General features: G+C 41.7%; 1 protein-coding gene across 1 annotated transcript in view; it reads left to right on the top strand.

Moving 5' to 3' along the window:
* gramd4a (GRAM domain containing 4a) overlaps window positions 1–12,555 on the top strand; it is a 48,541-nt gene that overhangs the window by 2,108 nt on the left and 33,878 nt on the right. The window contains exon 2 of the mRNA XM_078282253.1: window positions 4,906–5,119. Coding sequence (XP_078138379.1) covers window positions 4,906–5,119 — 214 coding nt within the window. The remainder of the gene's footprint in view (window positions 1–4,905; window positions 5,120–12,555) is intronic.

The raw sequence follows: 12,555 nt of genomic DNA, 5'->3' as shown, positions 1-12,555 counted from the left end.
AGTGTCATTGTAGTGAGAGCTGCTCTCTTCTCATGTGGCTATCATGCCAATATCTTCTTATAGACACAGATAGCCATGGGTGATATCGCAGCTGTGCACCTGAATATTTATTAACGCACCATGTAAGACAAGAGTGTGTTGGTGTACGGCTGAAAGCAAGTCAGTTCATTAGCCTGCCTTCCAATGTATAGCCTGTTATAAGCCAAACAAATAGAATGACATGCTCAGATGAAAGCCATGCCAAGCTTGTAATGACTCCAATCGTATTCATGCGCAATAATGAACAGTGCAACTCTGTGTCCCAAGAGCACCGTGAATATAGTCATAATGGCAGAAATTTAAAGCATTTAGGCTATCTTTCCTTTTCAAAAAAAGACAGAAAAACCTGCATTATTAGGGTGGTTTACCAACAAGGATACTGTAGCTGAAAACATTACAAACTGGGTCAAAGACCTGGGTCAAAAAGTATTTGCAAATACTTTTCCTTGTTGTGCAGCGTTCATTATGACCTGCTTAAAGGGCCAGATGGGTGGAGTTTGTCACATGTATTGATATTTAGCTCCAGGCCAAGTTAATCCAATCAGAGAATGTTGTCTGAAAGCTAGAAAGATACTGTTCTGTGACTTGCCTTCCCAAAAACAGAATGGTACTTAAAGGCAAACCCCACCCACCTGGCACTTCAGCTTGACTGAAACAAACTTATAGAAGTAGGCATATCTCAAATAATTATTTGACTCTGGTCTGATCAGAATCATTAATCATATTCTTGGTTTTTAGGAATGTAATTATTTTACATATTTTTTACTTTCTAAATATTTATAATATATGCTAAATATTTATAATATTCTAAATGAAATGTTGCCAATATGGCAATATTGCTGTTGAATGATTGTGGAAGCCAAAATCCTAATGTTAATACACAATTAATTGTGCAGCCCTAATACGTAATACATAATACATAGTGAACGTCATCCTGTCTTTGCAGATACCAGATCATCTGAATCATCTGTGTTCCAGTCAGTGAATAGGAACCTAATTAAGGCGATAGGAAAGGAAGATGAGAGATGTTCACTAAGCTACTGCCACTTCTAGCCTGCAGATAGATACACCAAGTTTTCTCCAATAAAGATTAAAAACTCCGGCATTTCGTATACCTTGTGCCGAGAGTGGTGTCCTGAGTTCCATTTCAAAATGCTATATAACCATTTTGTGAAAGAAATAAAAAAACACTCTCTGAAATTGATCATTCAATACAATACGTCTAAAATCTAGAGAATCCAGTCTGTAGAAATGTTCTCATTTTGTCAAGCAAGGATTTAAGGTACCTACTGTTCTTTTAAAAGTACCATAATTTGTTTTAATTTCATGTTATCAAGTATTTAGTAAGAGTAGGAGCTTTTTCAGATTGTACATAATCTCATTTTGGAATTAAACTCTTGAATTTTTTCTATTATAAGAAACACCCGTGCCTGGCGTAGGGCTTTGCGCTGGCCCTTACTGTTTGGAAAACAGCCTGATATCCATGAATGATTGTGATTGGCTACTTGAGTGAGTGTGACCCCTGTGGCCAAGAGTAACCTCCAGCTACTACGGGTCATTAGCAGGGGATTACTCAGACAGTCATAAGCGTACACACACACACACACACACACTCACACACTCATGTTAGGCTTGTGCAGCTGACACACACGACTTGTAAAGGTAACCACCCTTGACTAATGTATGCAGTAGTAAATAAGCTCTATCGGCCTGTGTGTGTGTGTTGTTGACAAACTAGGTTGTTGTGTTTTATGTGTACACGTGTGTGTGTATGTGTGTACCTGTGTGTGCACGCTTTTGCCCACTCCTCCTCCTCCTCCTCCTCTGTTTTATGTTTTATGAATGCATCTGCTTCTGCCCTAGCTGGTGTGTTAGCGATGTGTTTTGAATGACTGTGCGAAGGTGCATGGAGGTGCGTTTTGAGTTTTCATGCAGCTCAGTGAATGAATAAGGACTGTTTGTGTGGGTGTGGGTGTGGGTTTGTATTCCCACAGCAACAGCCGTATAATGATCAGACCCTGAGCTAAAGCCCTCATCCTCCTCCTCCTCCTGTCCTCTCTTTTCATCCTCCCATTTAAGCCACTGTTGCGGTTGAAACTGCCTCCAGACTGGAGGAAAGGAATACCTAAAAAAAATAAAAAATAAATAAATAAATCAAATAAAAGAGACAGAAAGAAAGCAGAGTACCCATCTTACGTCCTTTTATAGCCTTGAGAGCACCGGATCGCGAGGAGGCAGGGAAGAGCATGGGAACAAGCTCAGTAAATATTTAATACTGACTTCAATTAAAAAAGTTTCATTCCAAAATGAGAGAACTGGGTAAAATAAAGCAACACTTGCTCTTAAAATGTAATTAATAACACAAAACTTAAACAAATTATGTTTTTAAAGGGTTGTAGGTAACTTAAGAAATTGGTTGACAAAATATTAGCATTTACAGACTGAATCCTCTAGATTTTAAAGCTATTGAATGGCAAAAGATTTCTTTTCCCCCACAAAATTGATATATTGCGGAATGGAAGTCTTCAATTAAACTGTCCATTTTGGGGGGTTTGGATTGGAAGAATGTTTATGATTGGTAACCATAGGTAGTTTGAACTGAGCTAGAATAAAGCAGATTGTTGGTGGATTGGGTTGGTGATAGTGTGAGAACAGTTTCATCATGACAGGTGTGTTGACAAGAGGAGGGGAAGTGTTTATTAACCTGCCACTCACCAAGTTTCCACTTACCCTTCAGCAAGGAAAGGTTAACCCACCTATCAGCCCCGTTATTTTCCCCTTATGTGTTTCTGTGTGGGTGGGTTGTCTGGTTGGTTTGGTGGTGGTGTTTTTTTTTTCCATTTGTTTATTTATTTGTTGATTTAGTTTTTCAGTCATTCTTTCGTTCATTCATTCTTTCATTCAGCTAGTCACATAGGTGAGTGGTTTGGCAGTCAGGAAACCAGGCAGACAGGCCAAGGCAAGACAGGTTTGAGGAGAGGGACAGACAGACAGACAGACAGACAGTAAACCAGTCAGACAATAAGTCACCCAGACAATAATTCAGCCATGCAGTCAGTCAGACAACATGCCAGTTATGCAACCACTAGTCAGGCAGTCAACCAGCCAGCTTATCAGTTAACCAATCACCCCACAAAAATGGTCAGAAAAGCAGTTTGGCAGCTCGTCATCCAGACAGTAATCTGAGGATTAAATCAAGGAGAGTTGCACTTAATCCCTCCCCAAATGACAAATGACGGCAGTCAAAAACGCCAGTCATGTTTACTACACTTGCTGTGACTCTGCTCTGCCGCGGCAGAGGATGATGGATTATTACGACAACACTTAGCGTTTGACACATTGTATTTCGGCAAATCAGAAATGACATCTTCTTAAGTGTAGAATGGTGTCACAGGGGAATCCCACTGTTGTTTTATTCATTCAGAAGTTCCCATTCAAAGAAAAGGCTTAATGGAACTCATGCAAATGTCTTATACGAGGAGAAGATACAACTTATTACAACTGTGGTCAGACAGGCACTTAAATGGAAGTACATACAGGTACATAACCAGTACCTATAGCTACTATGATACATTTAGCACATAGTATAGTGGACATTCATCTTAGTTAACTTAGTGGGCAGTTAGAGTTAAATAGGGACATTTGTTAACTGGAAGCAGTGAGAACATGGGGATAATATCAGTGCTGCAATCAGAGTTTGCTCACAGATGTATTGCTACTATCAGTTTCAGTACCTGTTGTGGTTTAAAACTGTCTCGTATTTGGATACTTATCATGATACATGGCACAATTGTACTGTAGTTGTCTTCTCTTTGTTTATTTTTGGCAAGCAATAACGAGATAATAAATCTTTTTAATATTTTTTCTGGCCGCTGGATTCATTTTCCTGCGGTGGCAGGCCATTGCTGCTGAATGCAGAGGAGTCGCTGCAGCAGTTTGACTCCTGTGACTCAAACGGCCCCCTGCTCCCTTTGTCATCATTACATCTCGCCCCCTGATACTAAAACACAACCATTAAGCCCTCGCAGCCTCCCACCCGCCTCACACTACCGCTGGCACCACTACTGCTGCGGAAATGAAATCTCTAAATGAGGTCAGCAGTTCTGCCACTGTCAACTGTTGGTGAGAGGAGTGAAAGGAGGCGGCAGTCATGGCTGTAACAGCGGCAGGGTTACTGGTTCCATTCCCTGTGTAGTGGGGTCAATGGGTAGAGCAAGGCACTAATACTGCAAGAGTTAGGGGTTTGATTCACACTGGAGCCACCCATACTGGGATAAAAGGCATGCACTTATGGTATCGTAAGGCTATTTTGGATAAAAGTGTCCACCAAAGGGAGAATTTGTTGTTAGGAGATGTCATATGTTGATTTGGGGAGAATTTGTGGAGGGCAAAAAGGGGAATTAAAATGGTGTGTGCTTGTTGGGAAACTTCAGATCAGGGTGTGCCTACATGGGGAGTTTGCAGGGCTCAGGTTTCCAAGCATAGAGATCCATTCCAAATCTGAAAAATATAACTCCTACTTTGATAAAAATGACTGCTGGCATCAATGTAAAAACTCACTATTGTGTTTTATCACATTTATTAGCTATATTGAGCCCTTTGACTTTCAAAATTGTAGCATTTTAGAGGATGAAATTGTGTTAAGATTGAGCAACCACTATCAGGCAACCTGCTCTCCGGAATGAACCCTTGAGATATTGCTGTTGGTGCAATGTGCAGTGCGTTTTATTTTGGTCTATCCGTGAAGCAAAATTGTGCCTTTGGGGTAATACACTTGAATCAATCAAACCAGTCAAACTCTATTCCCTTTTATGACAGTTTTCCATACAGCAGTTCCAGTAGCCCCTGTGTTTTGTGTCCTTGCAGGGTTGCCGTCCGCCATGTTAAGGTAAAGCCCAGGTGCGCGGTGTTGACCATGCTAAAGCGCCTGGACAAGATCCGCTTCCGAGGCCCCAGGACGAGAGACGAGTTCCCGGATCTGGCCGAGTCGCCGCCCGCCTCCGACAACGAATGTAGCGACGACATGCAGCTGAAGCCCAGAGCAGCTCTGCGAGACACAGAGGATCTACTGCGAGACCCTGTGAGTGCTCACTGTGTGTGTGTGTGTGTGTGTGTGAGTGTGAGATGGGATTGTGTGCATAAAGATGGCGGCCTCCCGACTCCCGGCCATGTTTACAGAGGTTAATCTGTTTATCACCCTTCTAGGAGGGAGTAGAAAGTGATTTCCTTCATTTTCTCTTCTTTCTTTCATCTTTTCATGTTTCCTTCTCCCTTTTCATTTTTCTCACATTTGTTTATTTCTTTCCCTTTCACTCCACTCTTTTTCTCTTTCTGTTTATGTCTCCATTTCTCTGTATTAGCCTCTCTCTCACTCTGCAACACTCTCTTTCTCTGTTTCTATCTCTCTCTCTCTGTGTTTATCATCCTTACCAAGTAAACACTTGCTTTTGTCTGATATATCTCCATTTAGCCTTGACTGGCTAGGACACACACACACACACACACACAGCAGTGTAATTTTATTGTGCTCATGTATTATTCTGTTTGAAAGGGAAGCTCTGACCTCGGTGCGACTGTAGCATCATTTCCAGATGAAGGCAAAAAGAGAAAGTGGGAGGGAAAGAGAGGCAAACGGAGAGGAATAAAATAAATAATGAGAGAAAGAGGAAAGCGGTAGGCATTGTTTCATCTTTTTGGTGTTGTCTTTGCATTCCTAGCTAGTTTAGTGAAAGTGGATGGCTGAAAAATGACACCAAGTTGTTCATCATGCTCCATTGTTGGTGGTTACACTCCTCTGTGCTACTGAGCTGAAGAAAGAGAGGGATAAAGTGGGAGAGATGGATGTAAATATTGCAGATGGGGGACAGATAGATAGGGAAGATTGCAAAAGACGAGAGAAGAAGAAAATGGAGTGGAGAGATGGACAGAGATTAGATGAGAGGGGGAGGGAAAGACGAAAGGAAGATAGAGAAACGGAAGAAAAAAAGGAATGACAGAGAGGAGGAACTGAGGAAGCAAAGATTGAATTCAGAGATGGATGGAGGGGAGGGGAGGGCTGGAAACACTGGATGGAGAGATAGGGGTGATGAAGGACAAAGCACTGTTGTGGCAAAACCCTCTCTGAAAACACACACACACAAACGCACCCACCATGACAAAGAATTCAGATCGTATTTTTTATTTTCCTCCTCCTCCCACACGAGATAGTGCTCATATTTCATTACGGAGAGGCTGTCATAAAATCTGCAGCTCTCTCGTCCTTGCGGAGGACAACACTAATCTTGTTGTCTTTATCGTACACCATGCATTCTGGACTTAGATCCCCAGATTAAAAACACTGGATTAGTCACTTGGTTGTATAATTTCCTCAAAGGAGGCCCGAGAGACCTCTGCCTCTCTCTCTCTCTCTCTCTCTTTCTCTTTCTCTTTCTCCTCAAGTGAGAGACAGTTGATCTGAATGTTGCATGTCAAACAATTTTGAGTTGGTGTGTTTCTGTGGGTTTTCCCGCACCGCACTGAAAGCTGTACGAGGCCTGCTGTTGGAAGAGTGGTACTGAGTTAGAAAATGTGGTATGAGACCATGAGAGGCGTCATGGAAAGCATACACACACACACACACACGCACACACACACACTCACAAATACAGACACAGTTCTTACTGTATCTTCACAGCCATACACAGCTGTTATTTCAAACTCTTTCTTCAGCTTACTGCAACGAATGCAACTGATTCACAAGTAGGCCTAATGCCAATACTGTGCCATGCTAATATCATACCATTCCATTACCATGTCAGTACCATGTCATGCCAATACCATGCAAATACTGAACCAATTTAGACTTCATTGGGTCATGTCGTTTCTTGCAAGCGATCACAGACAAAACTAGTCTTTGATTTCAAAGATGTTTTTTGATCAGTGATCCAGCTGCCTATGCCCCTTTTCAGTGTGTGTGTGTGTGTGTGTGATGTGTCTGTATGTATGTGCATATATGCACTTGTGTTTACCTGTGTGTGTGCAAGCGTGCCTGTAGGTGTAAATGATTGTATGCACATATATGCTGTGATGTTTGCGTGTGTGTGTGTGTGCGCGGGTCTGTGCGTGTGTATGTGTCTGTCAGCCCACTGGGAAGGCATCGCCCACATCACAGCACTGATGAGTCACACTCAGAGACCCCAAAATAGACCGAGCTAGTTCTCCCCACTGGGACGCACACACACACACACACATACACACATGCAGACACATACACACACATACACACACGGAGGCGTGCTCTTGGTGTCTATCTCTTTCAGAAAAGCACAGTTATGTTCTATATCTAAAAGCTGCAGCAGCTTGGTGAAAATCTCATCTTCCCTGCGCAGTGCCCTTCATAGGTCCCTACTGGCTGACTGGAAAACACCCGCACTTCGATTATGTCTGTCTCTCTACAGTCCAGGACCAGATCACATGACCAGGGTCTCGACTTCACCTTCATTTTCCTCATCACACAAAGAGGGAAGGGAGTGTGCCCTTGGGCTACAGCATACAAGCAATAGGAATTGTGTTGTCCATACTAAACAGGTACAGTGTCGCTGTGCAGATGGTGTTCCATCATTGCACAAGTTCGACTCCTGTGACCTCAATGACCTCTCCTCACTTTTCCTGCTAGATCAGGCGGCTCCCTCGCTGCCTGTTACAATCCTTGGGTTCTAGTTATTCACCCTCTGTCTACATTTTTAAATGCGTACGTGCAAGATGATGTGATGGGCCAAAAATGAACGTTCATTATAAAAAGTTCCTTTGATTGATTACTCACATCAACAAACAAAAAAATGTTTAATTGCTAAGCATAATTGCATCATATAATGTTAACAGTAAACTGGATAAACAATTTGGACGTCTACTATGTGAGTTTTTCATTAAAGAATATTACCTTTTTTCCATGAATATTACAGCAGAAAATCCACCCATTATTGCAGCATCACACTTGCTGCCCAATATAAAAGACCTGTGGCAGATGATTGCGGCAAAGAGCTGAACGTCCCGACCAAAAATGAAGACATATGTTCAAATATCTTCATAGATATCACTCTTTCAGCTGGATAAATTAACATTTTGATGCATTTGATTTTATATTGAAAATGCTTTTCTCAAAAAACTAATACTTTTTCACATATTTGAAATCATAACTACAAGACAATTTGAGAGTGCAAGCCTCTGTCAAGGCTGAACAATTCTCTAACTTGCTGTTATACCCAAAGACATCATTCCATCCACTTCAATTTTAAGTTAAACTGCAAACACACTCTTAGGATTTGGAATATAGTCTCCATCTCAGCTTCATACTTGTGGCTAGAAAACGATATTCGTCTAATGGCTTACATCCCTTGTTCCTTGGCCCAAAGCCTATCTGTCCACCAAATTTCATGGAAAACAGCTCATATGTTTTGAATAAAGGGAAGGGAATAAAGAATTTCAGTTGTTATACAATTAGAAAGCATCTCACTAGGCTGCAGTAGTGGTACTTTTGGGTGTTCCTTTGTAACTGGTGACGTACGAGGTTTACCGCTGCAAAGTTGCACATGACTGGCTGACCAAGTCAAAAAGACAAGTGGTAAATTCACGCTGTTTAGTTGATGCCAGACTTCATACGTTGTGGCTTGTGATCAGAGCTTTAAGCTTGTGCAAGAAACATGAGGAAGCAGCAGGAACATGATTATGGCTGTGATTCTCAAAACGAGGTCAAACCACATGCATTGACGACTTTGATTCTTACTCAACCTATTTTTTACAAATGTGCCCAGTACCCCAAAAACCATCACCTCACACACATAGGTGGCCAAGTTTTCCAACTAATTTTTACAGAGCAGTAGATTGCTTCATAACAGTTGATGCTGCTGTAGAGGATCATGGTTGTCTTTTCCAGGAAAACCTCTTCCTGGAAAAGATCATCTTCACCTTTCAGTTGTTGTTCTGTGGTGAGAGAAGCTCTGAGTATTCCTTCTCAGTTGTATAGGATGTATTTTTTGTCAGGTTTTTATGTTTTGTGAAGCTATTTCATTTGTCTTTCAATTGACTGTTTCATTTTTTGAGTGTACAAATATGACACAATCCAACTGCTGGGCCAGTGAAAAGATAACTTAGCCCAAAACTTTAGTATTTCTCATACAATTGCAGCATTTATGGCATTTGAAAAGTCACATACAGGGTTAACTGCAAGTCAGGCTGGGTGGGGTGGGGCATGCTTGTTTTCATACAAGGAAACATAAAAGTGAAAGTAAAGTGAGGAGGCAGCCTTATATCTTCGTGCAACGACAAATCAGCTCCATGTTTTAAAACAACTCAAACTGGACATTACTACAGCTGCAAAGACAAAGAAGGACTCATAAAACAGATAAAACAGGTGAGTTGAGATTACATGGATATAAGCTACAGTGTAATAGCCAGGTCAGCTATGACACAGCAGAGTATTTGTCATTACGTCCGGGAGCTCAGTGTTATTTTTTCCAATGCAATGGTAAATGGCTAAGTAACATGTCATGACTATTTGGTAGTATAATATTGTAGCATGATGTGCCATGAATTCACAATATTCTAGCTAATTCCACTGACTTGTAGTTTCACTTTTTTACTCTGTATCTCTAGAAATGGCGTCAGCTGGCACTCCCCTGTCTGAAGAGCAGTTATTGTGCTCTGTCTGTCTGGACATCTTCACCGAGCCTGTGTCCATTCAATGTGGACACACCTTCTGTAAAACCTGCATTACAGAGTACTGGGATAGCAGTGTCTTATGTCAGTGTCCACTGTGTAAGAAGATTTTGTATAACAGACCAGATATCTTTGTTAATGTTGTCTTGTTGGAGATGGCTAATCGGTTCAGAAAGTCGGATCAAAAAAGAACCACCAGCCCACCAGCCCAACGATCTGCCAAACTGGGAGAGGTATCCTGTGATGTTTGCACTGATATGAAGGACAAGGCCCTGAAGTCCTGCCTGGTGTGTCTCACCTCTTACTGTGAGACTCACCTGGAGCCTCATGAGAGAGTTGCAGGCTTAAAGAAGCACAAGCTGATTGACCCTGTTCACAACATAGAGGACTGGGTGTGTAAGAAGCATGAGAGACCCCTGGAGCTTTTCTGTAGGACTGACCAGACCTGTTTGTGTCAGTTCTGCACTGAAGCGGAGCACAAAACCCATGACACTGTCCCTCTAGAAGATGAGTGCAATGAGAGGAAGGATCAGATGAGGAAGAAAGAGGAAGAAGTACAGCAGATGATAAAGGAGCGTGAGCAGAAGGTTAGAGAGATCAAACAATCAGTAGAGCTCTCCAACAATGAGGCAATGCGAGAGATGGCAGACAGCATTGAGATCTTCACTGCCCTGGTGGCCTCCATACAGAGAAGCCAGGCTGAGTTCATTGAGTTCATTGATGAGAAGCAGAAAGCAACAGAGAAGCAGGCTGAAGGTTTCATTAGAGAGCTGGAGCAGGAAATTACAGTGCTGAGGAAGAGAGGCGCAGAGCTGGAGCAATTCTCAAGCACTGACGACCACCTCTACCTCCTCCAGAGCTTCCCATACCGCTTCACCCCTCCACCCAACAAGGACTGGTCTGGCACCAGTGTCCGCAGTTATCAGAGTGTGGGGACTTTGCAGAAAGCTGTGGCTGAGGTAGGGAAGACACTCTCTCAAGAGATGGCAAAGTTGTGTGATGAGTTGAAGAGGATCCAGCAGTATGGAGTGGATGTGACTCTGGACCCTGATACAGCACACCCCAAACTTGTCCTGTCTGAAGAAGGGAAACAGGTATATCATGGATACGTCGAGAATAATCTCCCAGACAACCCAGAGAGATTCTCTAATTGTGGCTCTGTCTTAGGAAAACAGAGCTTCTCCTCAGGGAGATTCTATTACGAGGTTCAGGTTAAAGGGAAGACAGCATGGACTTTAGGAGTGGCTATAGAGTCTGTCAGCAGAAAGGGGCCCATCACAGTAAAACCTGAGAATGGATACTGGACCATATCGCTTAGGAATCAACAGTACAGCGCTAACAATATCCCTGTAGTCATTCTCTCCCTGAAACAGACGCCCAAGAAGGTGGGAGTGTTTGTAGATTATAAGGAGGGTGTGGTCTCCTTCTATGATACAGCAGCCAGGGTTCCTGTCTACTCTTTCCATGGGTGTACCTTCACTGAGAAACTCTACCCATATTTTTGCCCCTGCCACAATGAGAACGGTAGAAACAGTGACCCGCTAATCATCTGCCCTGTGAATAACAAAGAATAAACAACTCTAAAGAGAGAGCATTTCACTGAAATGCAGGAATTTGCAGTAATCGCCTGAAACACAATTTATAAATGAGAAGTTTTATTCCAAAATGCTATACATCTGTTTTGGAAAAAAATTAAAGTAATCCGTCAGTATTTACAAAATCAAATGTCTTAGTAATGGTCTTAAAATAAGATGCTTTTTACTTTTAAGTCACCAATTATTTTATGTATCTCATTTTGGAGTGAGACTCAGTTGAATGGTCTCTGAAAGTCACAACTTGAGTGTTCATAATAATAGTTGTAGCTCGTTGTTGTTTTATTCATTTTGAGAATGTAGAATGCAAGAATGCTTACATACAAATTGATCATGAATGAAATATTTGACAATGCCTGTCAGTGTTTTGCTTCACCTTTACTCTTTCATGTAATATGATCTTATAATCATTGTTAAATGTACACAAATAAAATAAAACAAGTAAATATCATTTTTGGAGTCTGTGAGCTTTGAATATAGATATATGCGTTCGTCTTTGCATTTTGTTTCTCTGTGTGGTGGATAGTTGATAATTCACCCACTTGAAAACATTGAAAATAAACCATAGTGGTGGCTTGTATGCCATTAATTGAGATTTATGATATTGATGCAGAAAATGCAGCAACATACATTCACCATATTCAACTCTTTTCTACACTAGACAGAAAACATTATTCAGACATTATTCTGACAAAACACCAGTTTAATGACTAGGTAGAGCAAAAGAAGTGCTAGCATGGAATATTCTGGAAGTCAGGGACCTTTACAGGAAAATACCAGGATGCATTTTACAATTTGTTTCACATAATAAATGCATTAGATGGTGGTTTTCAGCTGCTTTTATACATTGTATGGCCATTTCTCCACAGCAAGCCTAGCAGTAGTGGAAACCAGGCTGTTTACCCCTTTTCTGAGCTGAAAAAAACAACATCAGCAAACCAGGAAGGAATACAATTTTTAGGGCATGCAAGTGGTGCGACATAGTTATGAAAAGTCATGTAAAAGTCGTGGAATTTTACATCGGGCCAGAGCGGGAATCCTGTGCTCATCATGTCGGTCACTGCTATGAGAGAGGGAAAGGGGGACACAGCGCCTCGGACAAAGAAGTTAAGAGCTAGAGAAGAATTAATTAGCTCATACTTATACTGGATGACATCAAAACCTGACCTACTCTTGATAACCAGTAGATTCTTATTGTGTTGTTACTAGTTGAGGATGATCCACTGCCTCA

Source organism: Centroberyx gerrardi, chromosome 24 (genome assembly GCF_048128805.1).
Source record: "Centroberyx gerrardi isolate f3 chromosome 24, fCenGer3.hap1.cur.20231027, whole genome shotgun sequence".
Taxonomy (NCBI): Eukaryota; Metazoa; Chordata; class Actinopteri; order Beryciformes; family Berycidae; genus Centroberyx; species Centroberyx gerrardi.
The sequence above is the reverse complement of the archived record's forward strand: the minus strand, read 5'-3'. Positions and strand labels throughout refer to the sequence as shown.